Source organism: Myxocyprinus asiaticus, chromosome 30 (assembly GCF_019703515.2).
Source record: "Myxocyprinus asiaticus isolate MX2 ecotype Aquarium Trade chromosome 30, UBuf_Myxa_2, whole genome shotgun sequence".
NCBI lineage: Eukaryota > Metazoa > Chordata > Actinopteri > Cypriniformes > Catostomidae > Myxocyprinus > Myxocyprinus asiaticus.
In genome coordinates this window covers 11,408,336-11,427,802 of record NC_059373.1, presented here as the reverse complement: position 1 = coordinate 11,427,802, position 19,467 = coordinate 11,408,336, and the positions used below count along the sequence as shown (strand labels likewise).

The following is a 19,467-nucleotide window of genomic DNA, read 5'->3' as shown; positions in this document are numbered from 1 at the left end:
ACATAGAGTTTGCTGTTGCTTTAATCTAATCTGTTGATCTACTCATGGTCTCAGGGAGTATAAAATACATATAAAGCATTTTCATTAAAACATGATTGCACTGTTTGCACAAAACCACTTCAGGTTTTAAACTGTGACATAATTTCTGAAAAATTATATGAAATAATAAAACCTTCAAATGGAAGGTGAAACATTTCTTGAGACAGTAGATTAAATCAAGAGCGCTAACTTCTGCTTAAATAATGAGAATAAATTGGCTGAAAGACCAATATACAAGTGTGATAAACATTAAAATTCACTGGACAGAAACAAAATGCTTATGTGACTTAAAATGCATTGCAAAATAAATAACTATGCAAGTTTGAAGGAATTTTCCTATTGACTGTTCTAGATGATTACTCCACCTTTAGACCCTCTGATCTCACCTGCTCAGCAGATGCTGCAGTCATGGTACCAGGTGCAATGGTGACTTTCAGGTGACTCTTATTCCTCCTCTTTCTCACCGTTGTAGAAGACTTCTCTTTTTTCCCTTCCTCATTCTTCTCATCCTTTCCCTCTTCCTTCTTTACATCTTCTTCCTCTGTCTTCTTCCCCTGTCTTTCCTTCTCCTTCTTCCTCTGCTTCTCTTGGGACAGAGGGGTTGCCAGTTTGATCACCCCGACGATCCCCTCATTTAGCAGAGCTGCAGATACACACTTGTCCTTTGGCTTCTTCTTCCGCTGAAAGAACAGTGAAATCAGAGTATTCATAATAAAACTTGCAACAGCAAAACCACACTTCCAAACGTATCCGATTGATGCAAGTGATCACATAAGCCATTCCCAAAAAGGCCACAAAGAGGTTTAATCACAGAGGTTAGTGTCTATTCTGCTATTTCTGACGCCCACTGCCTGGATCATACAAAGGAGTTCCTATTAGACAGCTTGTGACTGTAATTGAAGCTGTCAGGTACACAATTAGGAGGCCATTTTTATCAGTCAACTCAGTTAATACATAGAAAGCAGATACACAAGCAGCATTCAAGGTGGCTTTTAATTCAGGGCCTGAATCAAGGCTTTTGTATCCGATGCATTGCAATTACAAAATCATGTTTCAGTGTTTAAACGTTACACTAAATATAGGAGGGTGCCAGGGTCAGAAATTAAAGGGGGGTCAGGGCAAAAATACCACTGAAAATGACCAAAATACCCTAGTAATTCAAATTTTTTTTATTTTTTTTTACATTTTCTATTATAGTCTTAGTTCCAAAAAAATTTTGCATTAAGTATGAGTTTAATATAATTTAATTTTAAGGGTACAAGGTAAGAAATTCTCAATCTTAAGAATATGTATTAATGAATTATTAAATTGAAGTATTTTACATAAACAGTTAAGGCATGTTTTGTTTTAAATGGTTAAGAAAAAAAAGCCATCATAAAAGTGAAAAATGCCTCTGAAAATTATAACGTGGTAAATGTTATCCTATAATATAGAAGTTAATTTTTTACACTGGAAAGAACTAACATCCTACATCATGTGACTAATAAAAACAACAGAGAACAATGTGAATAACATAAAGTAAATACTTTACAATTTTATAATATATTTTTTTAGATCTTTAAAATATACCAATGCTACTTCCACACAAAAAATCTGATAAACCTCTAAGTGGTTTACTAATATCCTTGTAATTACAAGAGTAAATACACAGAACTTTGGTCCACTATAGTGCATCTTTCATAATTCATAAATCGTATCTGCTGTGTATTGTATTCAGAATATATGAGGATACACAAACATTGCAGGAAATGGCCTTTCAAATCATCAGCACATTTTTTAATTTTAAAAATATACGTGGTATTTCCAGAAAGAAGTACTGACCTTAATAATGCTGTTATTACAGTAGCCAGAATAAATTAGCATTTTACATCTGCTCAGTAAAATTTGCAAACAAATTTAATTCATCTAAATTCATAAAATATATGTGCCTTTTCTCTCGGACTGTGAGATAATGTAATTTGCATCTGTTTTTCTCTGTGTCCACTTGCAGGGGAGGAAACAGCCTTTTGTTTTTCATAACAGTGAACAGAGACAAAGTGTCTCTACTCATGCAAACAGAGCTATCACAGGGCCATCTCTATCCTGCAGTCCATCAAACCCATCGCAAACAACAAGCCTGCAGTGACAATTGACCAATAGACTCCATCCACATCTATGGACCCATAGACCACATTCTATGGCTCATAAAGTGTTTATAATGTAATCATAATTTGTAAAATCATAAACAGAGCATCACATCTGTGTCTTGATGTGTAAATCATCATTACACTGATCTCAGGATCCATAGATGCCTGCAAAGCCATCACCATGTCATCTACCTGCATATTCAACAACTAACAATGCTGGTGAAGTACTAATTTACAATAACATTTATGGTTTCTATGTTAAAAAAAAAGGAGGTACTGTATATAACTTTGAAAGTCCTTTAAAGTTCAATAAAATGGATTGTGTTGTGGTGTAATACTGGCCTCTAGAGGCTGCATGGTAAAAAGTGCAATAATTTATAAGGCATCTTGAGTTAGAGTTAATATACAATTGTACTGTAAACACGTCATTTACTGTATGCATTTATATTATATATAGACTTTTTATACATGCATAGTTGCAAGCAAACAAACAATATGGTTGAGCAACTGTAAATTAATGGACAGTATGTAATGGCAAGGAAAAGAACAAAAAGGATAAAGCCGGATAATGGGGTGATCCTTACCTGACTCTGGTGTTTTGCCTTAGAGTGTTTCTCCAAAGCTGAAAGAGAAACAGATGATTAAACCATGGAAAGAAAGCGAGAGTGGAGGGTATTAAAATGGTAGAGATAAATAAATTAATATAATGAAAGCATAATGAAAAATGAAAAGAAATACTTCGTAATTCCCATACTTCCATTTGTGTAATTTCCTAAAATTAATAAAATTGAGAATAAGTATGTTCAAACGTTTGACTGGTACTGTCAGAAAAAATGGCATACATGTGCAGATATTGAAACTCCCCTTATTCAGAGACATGGTGATCATTCAGCCTCAGCAAGTGAGAACCTGCTTTAAAACCAGAACTGATTCTCTCTTTCTAATCTAGAGCACTGTTTCTAATGCAGTAGGCTATGGATAAAATCTGTGTTAAATTTTAGATACTGAATTTTTCTTTTAAATGGCTAGTTGACATGACATTCCAAGTAGTGTGACCATCTACAGCTAAGAAAACTGTTCTCATTGTTGGCTAATTATTACAGTACATGCAGTTTTAATGACAGTATTTCAATTAAAAGATTACATGGGATATTTGCACTTTTAGAAATTAATTTGTCACACCAAATGGCCCTAAAAGTTATAGCACATAAAATTAACATTTTACATAAACTTTTAACATAAAATCTTGATGTTGAGACAGTAAAACATCATGTTATGAGTCAACTACCCAAATATGATCCTGCTACATTTGTGTTTATTTATAAGACACAGGGTTGACAGGTTTCACTGAAGGCTACAATTAAAATGTCTGATTTAACAACCACGGTTTTGTGCGCGTAACAGTCCTGAAATAACTTTGCAAGAGTGTCTTTTAAGCAATTTGAATCTCGGTTTTCAAATAACCACATGTATATGCAGCTGCAGCCAATGCATAACATCCTGGATAACATTAAATTTTGTGATACTGTCTAAGAAAAAGTCATCAGTGATTTGAGGATTCAAAACGCCCCTTCAGATGACGACAAAAAGTGTGACTGCGAGCACACATGGATTGCAGACCAACTCAAACAGTTTTCCATTATATGTCAACAAGAAGCAGCCAAGATTTGCATTCTGGAAACCAGCAATACGGTGTATGAACAGAATGTCAGCCTCAGTCACCATTCACTTTCATTGCATCTTCTTCCCATACAATGAAAGTGAATGGTGACTGACTGAAGCAAACATTCTGCTCAAAATCTTTTGTGCTCTATGGAAGAAAAAAGTCACAGGGTTTTGGAACAACATGTGGGTAAATAAATGATGACAGAATTGGGTGAACTATCCCTTTAAGTATTTTTATGAATTCAATAATAAACCAAAAAACATTCCCATTAGAACTGATCTAGGTGAGTTCCTTCCTTGTGAACAAAAGCATTTGTTACCTGAGAGGTATCTTTCCAAAGAAGAGGTGGAGCTTTGGCTTCCCCAGCAGCAGAAGAACAAGCTCCAGACCAACACAGTGGCCAACACAAGCACAATCACCCAGACCAGCCGGGCTGGGGCCGGGTACGCCAGGGCCCAGTCCTGCAATGCATCCATACTTAGCCCCGTCTCTGCCCACTCCCTCTTTCTTTCCGTCTAGCTCCTGTGCCTAGTGGCAGATGGGAAGCAGCTGTGCAAGACAAGCAGCCACAGCCCTCGTCAGCTCCGGAGGAGTGTGTATGCGTGCATGTTTTTTTTTTTTACTGAGCCAAGCGGTGAGGAGAGAAACACAACTCTGCCTGGAATATCCAGCAGCCACTCCCAGGGCTAAACATCTCACATGCACACACACACACGCATTTTACTCAGACTCAAAGACCTGTTGGTTAATGGTAGGTAGGAGCGGAAAAATGCACCCTGGACGGTTTAAAGTCAGCCTCCGCTCCAATGACATACTTCACTGGATAGGTGTGGGTGTGCAAACACAGAACTAGTAAAAAGGTGTGTTGATGCAAACAGCATGGATATACATCTTTAACTACATAAATACATGACAATGTGTTCCAATTTCATTCAAAATATTTTTTTTACTTTTCTTCTTTCAGACTAAAACTGGGTTTAATTGAATTACAGATAGGTAGAAGCTATAGAGACTCTATAGTTTGACAAATACACAAGCTGATTAACTTCCTGGAGAACATGCATTCAGTAATTCTGTGAAATAGTTAGTACATACAATGGCAAAAAAGTATTTAGACACTTAAGCCACACATAAAAATGTATGAATGTATTTGCATTACATAAATATCAACCAACTGGCATTTATTTTAAAGACAAATAGCACAAACACTTCAAGCAAAACATTTGACAAAAGTTAAAGTGGTCCCACTTTATATTAGGTGTCTTTACCTACTATGTTCTAACATTACAATACATATAATACAATTTATTTTTAAGATTTAGATTTGCTGCTACTGATGTTGAGGTAAAGGTAGGTTTATGAGTAGGGGTAAGGGTTAGGGGTAAGGTTAACATTGTGACTACAGATGTAATTAAATGCAGGTACTTTAAATGAAAATATAAGCAACAACAAATATGTACAGTACATAATATGTACATTGTATCAAATGCATAAAGGGATAGTTCACCCAAAAAGAAAATTCTCTTATCATCTACTCACCCTCATGACATCCCAGATTTGTATGACTTTCTTTCATCAGCAGAACAAAACAAAGATTTTAAGAAAAATATCTCAGATCTGTACGTCCATACAATGCAAGTGAATGGTGATCAGCCCTTTTTAGCTCCAAAAATCATATAAAGGAAACATAAAAGAAATCCATTTGACTCCAGTGTTTAAATTCATGTCTTCAGAAGCAATATAATAGGTGCTGGTGAGAAACAGAACAATATTTAAGTATTTTACTCCAAATCTTCACTTTAAAATTTCACTTTCAGATGTGAAAGTGAACCAAAACAGGCACTACATGTGACTTTCAGATGTGAAAGTGAAAGTGAAGTTTATGACTTCAATTATGATCTGATTCTCACCCACATTATATTACTTCTGAAGATATGAATTTAAACACTGGAGTCATATGGATTACTTTTAGATTTCCTTTATGTGCTTTTTGGAGCTGTAAAAGGTCTGATCACCATTCACTTGCATTGTATGGACCTTCAGAGCTGAGATATTCTTCTAAAAATCATTTTTTGTGTTCTGTAGAAGAAAGAATGTCATACACATCTGGGATGACATGAGGATGAGTAAATGAGAGAATTTTCATTTTTGGGTGAACTATCCCTTTAAGTACATAGTATTTAAAGACACCTAATGTAAAGTGGGTCTGCTGAAGTTTCTTTCTCAAAATTAAGAGAGAAAGTATTTGGACATGTCCATAGTTATTGTGATGAACTACACCAATGGTTAATCTGCTAGGTCACCTGTGTGAACTTTAGGGGTCCTGACTTCATTCATCCACTAAAATTAACTTGGGACCAGTTGGTTTACATTTACATTACATTTATGCATTTGGCAGATGCTTTTATCCAAAGCGTCTTACAGTGCACTTATTACAGGGACAATTCCCCCGGAGCAACCTGGAGTTAAGTGCCTTGCTCAAGGACACAATGGTGGTGGCTGTGGGGATCGAACCAGTTATGTGTTTTAGCCCACTACGCCATCACCACTCCATGGTTGAAAAATAAAAATTGCAAGTGAAAAAAATCTGAGAAAATGTCTAGCATAATTTGTTTTGCTGATGCCACTTGGTTTGCTGTTTTGTTATCTTTGAAACAACATACATTTTTATATGAGAATTTAGTGTCCAAACACTTTTTGGAGACACTGTATGCATCTTTCATTAAGAAAATGACAATGTTCCAATTCTATTCAAAATAGTTTCTTGTTCCTCTTAAAACTGGATTCAATTTTTCAGACAGGAAGACGCAATAAAGACTTCAGTTTGATGAATAAACCAAACTGATTAATTTCCAGGAAATGTGCATTTAGTAAATTCAGTGTACTGAACAGTTCTTTCCAAACACTTTTTACAGAAACTTTTATGTGGGGCCGAGTTTGAAATGTGAAAATAGCCAAAGAAAATTTTTAAAATGTCATTTTGAGGAAGCTGGTCATTTATGAGTCAAAACCAAATGATCTTTCCATCTTGCTTTGCTTTGGAAACACACTGTTTTTAAACCTCTGGCCCAAAATTACCTGGTGCCCACCGAAATCACACACATGTGCCCAACATTCCTAGGTTTCTGTTGCAGCTTGTAAACACATTAGAAATTCAAGCAGATTTTAAAGGGATGATGATCAGCCAGGCAGCTGGTAATGACTGGGCTTGTGACTATCTATGGTTGGTTGACCTGTCATAGGTGAAAAAGAGAAGTCACTGCTGTCATCTAGTGGAAAAAACATCACACATGACATCGCAAGTGTGTATTGTTTAAAATATAACTATAAAATATAGCTGCAAGCAGCGATGACAGGCCCAAGCACCATGGGTCTATTTCGACCCGGTGGCTTTTGGAAAACAATGCAAGGTGGACACATGCATTTGGCGTTTGACATTATTCTAAACAATTTTGAAGCAATTCGGTTAAATATAAGAGGACTATGTTAAAGTCTGTTGTAAGAGCCATACTTCCTGCTGCCAGGTGGTGGCGCTATGAGCATGACCCAAAATAGTCACAACCATGCGATTATCCCCCAAGCCTAAACATAAATATAAATTCTGATCTAAATCACACATTGCCCACAGAAGATATGAGACACTTCCTATATCCAAAATCTGTTCACAATTTAGCATTTTCAATGTCTCGGCATAATGTTGTCAAAATGTGACATTCTCATGGATCCCCTAGGAGGAGTATTTGAAAGTTCAGAGACTGCAATATTCAAAAAATCCAAAATGGCCAACTTCCTGTCGGGCAAAGCTAATAACTATAATTAAGAAAGTTATCCGGCTTGATGAGAACTATATATGTACCAATTTTGGTGACTGTAGGTGAAAATGGGGGTGCTACAGAGGCTGTCTTACATGTCCATTTTAAACGGGGCGCTATAGAGCCCCCCCACACACCCATGCATTAACTTTTTCCCAGCCCCAATGGCCAATGACTCCGATGTGTGTGCAAAATTTCATGACGTTTTAAGCATGACAAGAGCCTCAATTCCTTTATAGGAAGAAAGGAATAATAACATTTAATGCATTGCCATGGCAACACTGTTTAAGATATCAAATATCCCTTTAAAATTTTACATCAGCAGTATCTTGACATTATTCCAAAAAATTTTGAAGCAATTAATGTAAAAATAAGAGGGCTATTTCAAAGACTGTTAAAAGTGCCATACTTCCTGCTGCCAGTTGGTGGCGCTATGACCATGACCCATAATAACCACATCAATGTCATAAGCCCCCATTACCAAACATACAGCTGAATTTATCAAAATCATACAATGCACACATCTTGGAAGACTCAAGATGGCGCCGAGTATGGCTGCTGCGTTGCGAGCTCCGACACAACATAGCAATGTTTTGTTTGTTTTGTTCACAATTCTTATGTTTTTTGTCTTGGATGTTGTCTGCCTTATTGTCTACGACAGACAAACACTTTTGGACATTGGTTCAGCGATCTCACACCGAAAACCGGACTTCACATTCCTCAATGCCGACCCGCTGTTTACAAACACGCAAGCAGAGCCCTTTGTCTGGGCAGCACGGCCGCGGAAACGCAGGAGGAAAAGGGGAAACAGAGCCGCCGTTCTCATCAGAGTAAGATGCCGCGCAAATCGACTCCTGCTACCCACTATTCTACTGGCAAATGTTCAGTCTCTGGATAACAAGCTCTGCGAGCTGAAAGCGCGGATCTCTTTCCAACGAGAGACGAGAGACTGCTGCATTATCTGCCTAACAGAAACTTGGATGTCTGCGGAGATTCCAGACTCAGCCATTGAACCCACGGGGTTCTCCGTGCACCGAGCGGACAGAGCGAAAGACCTCTCAGGTAAAACTAGAGGTGGTGGTGTGATCAGAGGAACGTACATTCCATCAAGTCTTTCTGTTCTCCTGATCTGGAATTTCTTATGCTTCTGTGTCGACCATTCTGGCTACCGAGGGAATTCACAGCGGTCATTATCACTGCTGTGTACATCCCCCCACACGCCGACACAAACCGGGCACTCAAGGAACTGTATGGGAGTATAAGTGAGCAGGAAACCGCGCATCCTGAGGCCGCGTTCATTGTGACCGGGGACTTTAATAAAGCCAGTTTAAAATCAGTCGCACCAAAATATCACCAGCACATTAGTTTCAACACACGAGGGGACCGGGTTTTGGACCATTGCTACTCTCCGTTCCGGAATGGCTACAAATCCCTCCCCTGCCCACCATTTGGCAAATCGGACCACTCTTCCATTCTGCTTCTGCCCGCTTACAGGCAGAAATTGAAACAGGAAGCACCCACCCTCAGAACGATCCAGTGCTGGTCGGACCAATCAGACTCTATGCTACAAGACTGTTTTGATCACACGGACTGGGAGATGTTCCGGTCCGCCTCTGATGACGACATCAAGCTCTACGCTGATAGCGTAATGTGTTTCATCAGAACGTGCATAGAGGAAGTGATTCCGACTAGAACTGTACGAATCTATCCGAATCAGAAGCCATGGATCAATAGCGATGTTCGCGCGGCACTTAACGTGCGGACCTCTGCTTTTAATTCCGTGAACGCGGAGGAGCATAAACAAGCCAGTTATGCCCTCCGAAAAACTATCAAAACAGCAAAACGCCAGTACAGGAGCAAGATTGAAGGACAGTTTAACACCACCAACTCAAGAAGCATGTGGCAGAGAATTAACATCACGGACTTTAAAGGGAATAAAAACTCCGCCATGAACACCACTGCCTCTCTACCGGATGAGCTAAATACTTTTTATGCTCGTTTCAAGGGAAATAACACCGCCCTCACGGAGAGAGCTCTCACGGCTGAAGCTACAGAGGTTAGTTCACTCTCCGTCTCTGTAGCGGATGTAACCCGATCCTTCCAACGGGTGAATATCCGCAAAGCCGCGGGCCCAGACGGCATTCCGGGCCGCGTCATCAGAGCGTACGCGAACCAGCTGGCTGGTGTTTTTACGGACATTTTCAACCTTTCCCTCTCTTTGTCTGTAGTCCCCACATGCTTTAAAACATCCACCATTGTGCCTGTACCAAAACAATCAAAAATAACTTGTTTAAATGACTGGCGTCCTGTTGCTCTGACCCCCATCATCAGCAAATGTTTTGAGAGACTAATCAGAGATTACATCTGCTCTGTATTGCCACTCAATCTTGACCCGCTGCAGTTTGCTTACCGCAACAGCCGCTCCACTGATGATGCCATTGCATCTACAATACAGACTGCTCTCTCCCACCTGGAAAAAAAGAACACTTATGTGAGAATGCTGTTTGTAGACTACAGCTCAGCATTCAACACCATAGTGCCCTCCAAGCTAGATGTGAAACTCCGGGCTCTGGGCTTAAACAGCTCGCTGTGCAGCTGGATCCTGGACTTCCTGTCAAGCAGACGCCAGGTGGTTAGAATAGGCAGCAACATCTCCTCATCACTAACCCTCAACACTGGAGCCCCGCAGGGCTGTGTTCTCAGCCCACTACTGTATTCCTTGTACACACATGACTGTGTGGCAACACATAGCTCCAATGCCATCATTAAGTTTGCTGATGACACGACGGTGGTAGGTCTGATCACTGACAATGATGAAACAGCCTCCAGAGAGGAGGTGCACACTCTGACACACTGGTGTCAGGAGCACAACCTCTCCCTCAACGTCAGTAAGACAAAGGAGCTTGTGGTGGACTTCAGAAGAAAAGACAGAGAACACAGTCCCATCACCATCAGTGGAGCACCAGTGGAGAGAGTCAGCAGCTTCAAGTTCCTGGGTGTCCACATCACTGAGGAACTCACATGGTCCATCCACACTGAAGTCGTTGTGAAGAAGGCTCATCAGCGCTTCTTCTTCCTGAGACGGCTGAGGAAGTTTGGAATGAACCACCACATCCTCACACGGTTCTACACCTGCACTGTGGAGAGCATCCTGACTGGCTGTATCTCCACCTGGTACGGCAATAGCACCGCCCACAACCGCAAAGCACTGCAAAGGGTGGTGTGAACTGCCAGACACATCATCGGAGGTGAGCTTCCCTCCCTCCAGGAAATATATACAAGGCGGTGTGTGAAAAAAGCTCGGAGGATCATCAGAGACTCCAGCCACCCGAGCCATGGGCTGTTCTCACTGCTACCATCAGGCAGGCGGTATCGCAGCATCAGGACCCGCACCAGCCGACTCCATGATAGCTTCTTCCCCCAAGCAATCAGACTTCTGAACTCTTGATCTCTCACGATCAAAATACATCAGCACTGCACTTTATTACCCTTACTCTTATATCTCACACCGGACTGTCATAAATTATATTATTATTATTATATTATGTTCTCTCTTAACAACTGACTATCAACCGACAGCCTGAATGTCAATACAGTACAATACTGTACATTCTATATATATATACTTTTTTAAATATATTTTTATTTTTAATTTTTATTGAATAATGTGTATCTATATAGTAAAAAAAAAAAAAACAGCGTATTGTATACTGTACAGTGTATGTTATTATTTGTATATTGTTGAGTGTAATTATGTGTATAACAGATGTTTAAATTGTGTTGTGTTAATTTGATATTACTGTAAATTGGTATATGTCTCATCACTGTCACGACTGCTATGTTGATCGGAACTGCACCCAAGAATTTCACACACCATTGCACTTGTGTATATGGCTGTGTGACAATAAAGTGATTTGATTTTGATTTGATATAAGGAACTTCCTATTTCACATTTTTAGCCATACATTTATTGCTGCGCCTTGGCGACACTGTTCAAAATATCAAAAATCTGTTCACAATTTAGCATCTAAAATGTCTTGGCATGATGTTGCACAAATTTGGTGCCAGTAACATGAATCCCTAGGAGGAGTATTTAAAAGTTCAGAGCTTGCGCTTTTCAGAAATTCCAAAATGGCTGACTTCCTGTTGGGCGGAGCCAATGATTATAATTATGAAAGTTGTCCAGCTTGATGAGAACAATATATGTAGCAAGTTTGGTGACCGTAGAAGAAACTGACCCCACCACTTTGGTCAAAAGGTGGAGCTACAGTGATCCCCAGCCACGCCCATGTGTTACATTTTTCTCAGGCCTAATGGCCTACAACTCTGATGTGTGTGCAAAATATCATGAAAATTCAAGCATGGCAAGTACTTCAAAAACATGTGAATATACATAAAAAGGAATAATGACATTTAATGCATTGCCATGGCAACACTATTTAAGATATCAAGAATCCCTTCATAATTTTAATTATGTCTTGATATTATTCTAAAAAATTTGAAGCAATTCAGGTAAACATAAGAGGGATATTTCAAAGTCTGTTAAGAGTGCCACACTTCATTCCACAAGTTGGTGGCGCTACAACCTTGACCCACAATAGCCACATCAATGTGACCAGTAAGGCCAAACATACGGCTCAATTTTGCTGTAAATCACACAATGCATGCAGAATATATAAGACATTTCCTGTTTCCCATTTTTTTATGTTACTTTATCATGTCACCATAGCAACGTTTGATGTATCAAAAATCTGTTCAAAATTTAGCATAGTCAATGTCTTGGCATGATGTCACCCACATTTTTGTACTTCTAACATGAATCCCCTAGGAGGAGTATTTCAAATTCCAGAGCATGCATTTTTCAAACAATCCAAAATGTCCAACTTCCTGTTGGGCGGAGCTTATGACTGTCAGCGCGAAAGTTGTTCGGCTTGATGGGATCTATTTTTGTACAAAGTTTGGAGATGGTAGCTCAAAAGGGATGTGCTACAGAGCCCCCCGAACATGCCCATCTTCTAGGTAGCACTACAGAGCCCCCCCAGCATGCCCCCCCCCTGCAACTTTGCCATGCCCTAATGGCCGAAGACTCTGATGTGTGTGCAAACTTTCAAGAGTTTTCACGCATGTTAAGTACCCCAAAAGTATCAAAAACCTTGAAAAGAAGAAGCTCAAGTATGATCTAAATCTGTCAATGCACACAGAAGATATGAGACACTTCCTATTTCCATTTTTTTTTTGCCATAAATGTATTGCCTCACCATGGCTACACTGTTCGATATATCAAAAATATGTTCACAATTTAGTATCTTCAATGTCAAGTTCTGCGCATAACCGATCACTGGTGATCATGGACAGGTGCATGCCGGTTAGAAATCTGTCCGACTTGATGTGATATCATGATTACGTTTGTCAAAAATACTCCCATGAGAGCGAGGCGGCCACAGTTGTAGCAGGCAGGTGGCGCAGTTGCTTTTTCCGAGCTGTGCGAACTGCAAGCATGATGGGAAATGACTTGCTGATGACACAGCTTAATGCTCATTGGCTTAAACAACCTTGATGTTTTGTTCTCTTTTAAAATGTTTGATTTTTTTATCTCTAATATCACGTTTTTATGTGTATAAATTATTTGTGAATATTCCCAACATTCTGACAGTGCAATTTCTGTATGGGATATGTGATTGGTATCATATTTCTGAAATATCTAAAATATGTGTCTTTATTCCACCAAAAAATTATGGAAAGACACGTCTTATGGGGGAATTAAATAACAGGTACATTGAGTGTCTTGTTCATCATATTTATTTTCATTTAAAACCAACAGAATTAAAATTGCATCCACTTTATTAACAACAAAACACTTGAACGTGAATCACGCGATATCTACCTTTGATCTCGTTGCGGCTAATCCACTATGAGAAGTGAGAACTGTCTGACTTGACAGCTCTTGTTTCACTTCTCCCCTGACTGCACCAGCCTGCTCTCTCTTTTTTAATGCTTTATTATAACAGTTCACATAACAGAAGGAAAAAAGAAACAAGCAAAGAAAGAGAAAGACAAAAATATATAAATAACTATGTACAAAGGGGTATTAGAATACTCAAGAACTGTAGATGCAGGGGTGTCTAAGATGGGTAAAAGTTCAAGGCTCTACAGCAGTCCAGAGTCTTTATTGCCTTGGTGTTCCTTACACCCTCCAATGTATCAAGATACTGATAAAGCTCAAACTAAAACTTCTTTGACCATCTACATTTATGGATACAGTCCTTTCACTTAACATAATATATAGGTTAAGGACAACAGATTTTCTTTTCCAAAGGTTCATCTAAAAAAATAAAACATTCTTAATTTACAAAGTAATCTCAATCCCATTGATCACCTTCACCAACCTGCTCTCGTGTACTTTCAAGGGGAGGCATTTGACATCTCAAACGAGCCTAATGCGAGGGTCCACTGATGAAAATGGATTCAACCTTTTTATCCAAAACATCGAAAATAGTGGGTAAATGGGGAAAAAACCTGACTGATCCTCTATTTTTATGTTATCATGTAATCAAAAATGTCTAATATCAATAAAATATTGATAGCATAAAATTCAATTAGTATCAAAATCAGTGTCTCCCCTATTCTGTGGACTCTTCCGAGTATTTTGAGCCCACCCACACCTTAATCTGTGATTCACAGCCAGAGCTCTCATTCAACACAGATTAGACACACTGTGGTATTACCAAATGCGCACTGGCTATATACCTAAATCAGTCTGGCCAATAGATCTCTAGTAATGGTTTGACTGGCAGGTCATGTAGGCAATAGTGTGAGGTTTCCATAGCTACATTGGCTGGCCTTTCTCAGTTTCTTTTGAGTGATCCAGAGGAATTATCTTGTATAATTTATGACAGAAAAATATAATATTTTTGTTGAAAATGAAAATAGAGATCTGAAGTGCTTCCACTTTTGGATGCAACCTGTTTATGGCATTCTCTACAGATGACATGCAGGGCTCAACATTAAGCATTGTGATGTGCTTGTCCTTCGGACAAGTATATTGGTCATTCACTTGTCCAAGTAAAAAAGTTACTTGTCCAGAGAAATAAAAAGACATGTATTGATTTCATGATAAAGTAACATGTCAGAGTTTCTGTTGTATGTTTTCTAAAATTACGACATGGCCAACCTAATAGTATTATACCTATGCCATCAACTATATTATCTGGGACAGAAATGTAAACTGCTCTGGGCAGAGGAGGTTATTTTATGTTACATGTATGCACGGAGATCAAATAAAGGAAAGCCTCCATCACCATAATTTACAGCAGGGGTGCTCACACTTCTAAGGAATGAGATCTACTTTTCCATCATGTTATTACAGCAAGATACCATACACAATTTATACACTTATCAAAATGCCAAAATTTCAGTAGTCTTTAGTGAAATGTGATGATTTTTTTATATCAGCTTCAATGCCACAACAAATAATTTCCTAACAATAATTCACTTAATTATAAAATAATTTAGTTCTCAGGTTATTATTTAAGAGTAGTAAACAGTCAGTAATAAAATAACAGAAGAAAATCAATGAATAGAAAAAACACTTTAGAACAAACAAAAACACAAATTAAGAAAACAGTGCTTTAAATTTTTTTTAACAGTATCAAGTATTTAATTAAACATTCAGAATGAATTTGACAAACTACTACTGGTCTTGCCTGTATGAATAATACTTTAATACTTTTATACTAGAGTTATTATAGTAAAGTTATCGAGCCAAGAGCTGTGAGTGGTTTTGTCGTTTTCTTGTTATTGTTGTTTGATTGATATTAAGGATACCCTAGACAGCGTCAGGTCTAATAGGTTACATTTAAACGTACATTTCGTACATTTAGATAAAAATCAGCTTTTCTCCTGTTTATGTTTAGACATCACTCTCTGTGTTTACATGAACACCTCACCAAGACAGGCATTTTGGCGGATCTTTTTAAATGTATTTGACCGTTTAGGGGTGAGCATTCTCGGAGCACACGCGCATAAAGCACACCACACACACAAGCCGCCTCTCAGTCAAACAGTGGGCAGCTGTTTTGCCGCACATCTGATCTTTTAAATACAAACCATTTCCAAATAAATGAACCATTGTTTTTCATTTTACTAACCAGATCTGTAAACTTGCCCTCTGTCTCCATTCATGTTGCAGGACAAATTGTGAGCGAGTGGGGCGGGGCCGGGTTTGCACACAGCAGACACAGAGGGAGAGTGGGGGCGGGGTTGCACAGAGAGTTTGAGATTGGAGAGATGGAAACATGGCATGTCTTTACGGAAGAAATGGGTTGTGTAGCGCAGCATCAAACTACATCGATATAAATGGTATTGTCTCATCCTATATCTCGTTTTTGCTTCTACTCAACAGTAAATTAATATGACCCAAATCAAATAAACAAATATGGTTTTATTTTAAAACGTGTTAACATTGAATGCATATAAAATGGTAACATCCCATAGCTTGTTAAAAAATTATTGTTTCATACTGGCTATTTATACAGCACTAAGCACGTTAAAAATGACAAAGCATTTACACACATTAAATCTACTAATTGCTTATGAATTTATACCAATCACGAAATACATTTAGCTTTTAAACCTAAGATCACATGATAAAAAAATAATTGAAGCTCTGCAACAAACACAAACATTGAGAGCATGCATATTTCATGAAATATTAATGATCCATTTTGCATGTGGGTATTCTTACATCCATTATATATATATATATATATATATATATATATATATATATATATATATATATATATATATATATATATATACACACACTATATTGCCAAAAGTATTCACTCACCCATCCAAATAATTGAATTCAGGTGTTCCAATCACTTCCATGGCCACAGGTGTATAAAATGAAGCACCTAGGCATGCAGACTGCTTCTACAAACATTTGTGAAAGAATGGGCCGCTCTCAGGAGCTCAGTGAATTCCAGCGTGATACTGTGATAGGATGCCACCTGTGCAACAAGTCCAGTCGTGAAATTTCCTTGCTACTAAATATTCCACAGTCAACTGTCAGTGGTATTATAACAAAGTGGAAGCGATTGGGAATGACAGCAACTCAGCCACGAAGTGGTAGGCCACGTAAAATGACAGAGCGGGGTCAGCGGATGCTGAGGCGCATAGTGCACAGAGGTCGCCAAATTTCTGCAGAGTCAGTCGCTACAGACCTCCAAAGTTCATGTGGCCTTCAGTTTAGCTCAAGAACAGTGCATAGAGAGCTTCATGGAATGGGTTTCCATGGCCGAGCAGCTGCATCCAAGCCATACATCACCAAGTGCAATGCAAAGCGTCGGATGCAGTGCTGTAAAGCACGCCGCCACTGGACTGGAAAATTCAGCTGTATGTTTGGTAATGGGGCTGATCACATTTATGCAGCTATTATGGGTCACGGTCATAGCGCCACCAACTGGCAGCTGGAAGGCAATTTTATCAGACTTTGAAATAACCCTCTTGTGTTTACACGAATTGCTTCAAAATTCTTTAAATCTTTAATTGTGAAGACGCGTTCTCTGGAGTGACGAATCACGCTTCTCCATCTGGCAATCTGATGGACGAGTCTGGGTTTGGCGGTTGCCAGGAGAACGGTACTTGTCTGACTGCATTGTGCCAACTGTGAAGTTTGGTGGAGGGGGGATTATGGTGTGGGGTTGTTTTTCAGGAGCTGGGCTTGGCCCCTTAGTTCCAGTGAAAGGAACTCTGAATGCTTCAGCATACCAAGAGATTTTGGACAATTCCATGCTCCCAACTTTGTGGGAACAGTTTGGGGATGGCCCCTTCCTGTTCCAACATGACTGAGCACCAGTGCACAAAGCAAGGTCCATAAAGACATGGATGAGCGAGTTTGGTGTGGAAGAACTTGACTGGCCTGCACAGAGTCCTGACCTCAACCTGATAGAGCACCTTTGGGATGAATTAGAGCGAAGACTGCGAGCCAGGCCTTCTCGTCCAACATCAGTGTCTGACCTCACAAATGCGCTTCTGGAAGAATGGTCAAAAATTCCCATAAACACACTCCTAAACCTTGTGGAAAGCCTTCCCAAAAGAGTTGAAGCTGTTATAGCTGCAAAGGGTGGGCCAACGTCATATTAAACCCTATGGATTAAGAATGGGATGTCACTTAAGTTCATATGCGTCTAAAGGCAGATGAGCGAATACTTTTGGCAATATAGTGTATATATATTTAATTAATCCAGACATAAACAACGACAATTTTACAAAGACAACATGAGCGCTAAAAACGCATACAATAACAGTTCATCGTTGCCATTGAGTTAGCACATGCATGTTCAAACAATCATGACGTCACCAAAATCCACTCCGGTGCATGCGTGTTACAACATCCAGTTCATACTGGATGTAATCCAGTATGTCATCATGCTACAGGCTGCAGTGAGGACCTCTTGGAGCTTGGCTATCCTCTGACCAATGGAGCTTGGATTAAAGAATTAAAGAATTTTGAAGCAATTCGTGTAAACACAAGAGGGTTATTTCAAAGTCTGATAAAATTGCCTTCCAGCTGCCAGTTGGTGGCGCTATGACCGTGACCCATAATAGCTGCATAAATGTGATCAGCCCCATTACCAAACATACAGCTGAATTTTCTTCAAAATCATACAATGCACACAGAAGATATAAGGAACTTCCTTTTTCACATTTGTGCCCTTCATTTCTTGTGTCGCCATGGCAACACCGTTCAAGATATCACAAATCCGTTAGCAATTTAGCATCTTCAATGTCTTGGCATAATATTGCCTAAGTTTGGTACCAGTCACATGAATCCCAAAGGAGGAGTATTCAAAAATTCAGGGCCTGCAATTTTCAGAAAATGCACATTCAATCCAAAATGGCCGACTTCCTGTTGGGCGGAGATAATGACTGTAATTTTGAAAGTTGTCCGGCTTGATGAGAACAATATATGTAGCAAGTTTGGTAACCGTAGAAGAAACTGACCCCACCACTTTTGTCAAAAGGTGGCGCTACAGAGCTCCCAAGCCACGCCCATGTGTTAACTTTTGCCCAGTTCTAATGGCCGACAACTCAAAATTCAAAGCATGCCAAGTACCTCAAAAACATGAATATACATAAAAAGGAATAATGACATTTAATGTGTTGCCATGACAACACTGTTTAAGATATCAAGAATCCCTTCAGAATTTAAAATCTGCACTGTCTTGAAGCAATTCAGGTAAACAAAAGAGGGATATTTCAAAGTCTGTTAAAAGTGCCACACTTGCTTCTGCCATTTGGTGGTGCTACGACCGTGACCCACAATAGCCACATCACTATAAACAGCCCACAAGGTCAGACATTTGGCTACATTTTTATGCAAATCACACACTGCACACAGAAGATATGAGACACTTCCTTTTTCCCATTTTTTGACGTTAATTTATCATGTTGCTATGGCAACACTGTTTGATATATCAAAATATCTTGATGAGATCTATATGTGTACAAAGTTTGGTGACGGTAGCTCAAGAGGGATGTGCTACAGAGCCCCCCGAACATGCCCATCTTCTAGGTGGCGCTACAGAGCCCCCCGAACATGCCAATCTTCTAGGTGGTGCTACAGAGCCACTTCCTGCTGCCCAAAAATTGAGGCTTCTCTTTTTAGTTGATATAAGTGTGTTTTAATTCTGAAGGAAACTGCTGCATCACACATTTCTTGGCCTTAATGCACGTTGTGAATGTAGCCGTCTGTGACATGTTGAAGAGCTTTCAGACAACTATATATAATATGTATTAGTGCATGGTTAATCCACAT

General features: G+C 39.2%; 1 protein-coding gene across 1 annotated transcript; it reads right to left on the bottom strand.

Moving 5' to 3' along the window:
* Positions 1 to 395: 395 nt before the first annotated feature.
* Positions 396 to 4,307, bottom strand: LOC127421638 (SAFB-like transcription modulator). Its single transcript, XM_051664774.1, has 3 exons — positions 4,151 to 4,307; positions 2,750 to 2,787; positions 396 to 719 (listed from the first exon to the last, which is right to left on the bottom strand). The coding sequence occupies exons 1-3, from the start codon at positions 4,305 to 4,307 to the stop codon at positions 396 to 398; spliced, it is 519 nt and encodes a 172-aa protein (XP_051520734.1).
* Positions 4,308 to 19,467: the final 15,160 nt, after the last annotated feature.

Bases quoted from the DNA above. Each gene is read 5' to 3' on its own strand.
- LOC127421638 (XM_051664774.1), bottom strand. From the start codon at position 4,307: ATGGATGCATTGCAGGACTGGGCCCTGGCGTACCCGGCCCCAGCCCGG. The intron at 2,788-4,150 runs GTAACAAATGCT...TTTCTCTTTCAG, and splicing joins TTTGGAAAGATACCTCTCAG to CTTTGGAGAAACACTCTAAG. The intron at 720-2,749 runs GTAAGGATCACC...CTGTTCTTTCAG, and splicing joins AGGCAAAACACCAGAGTCAG to CGGAAGAAGAAGCCAAAGGA.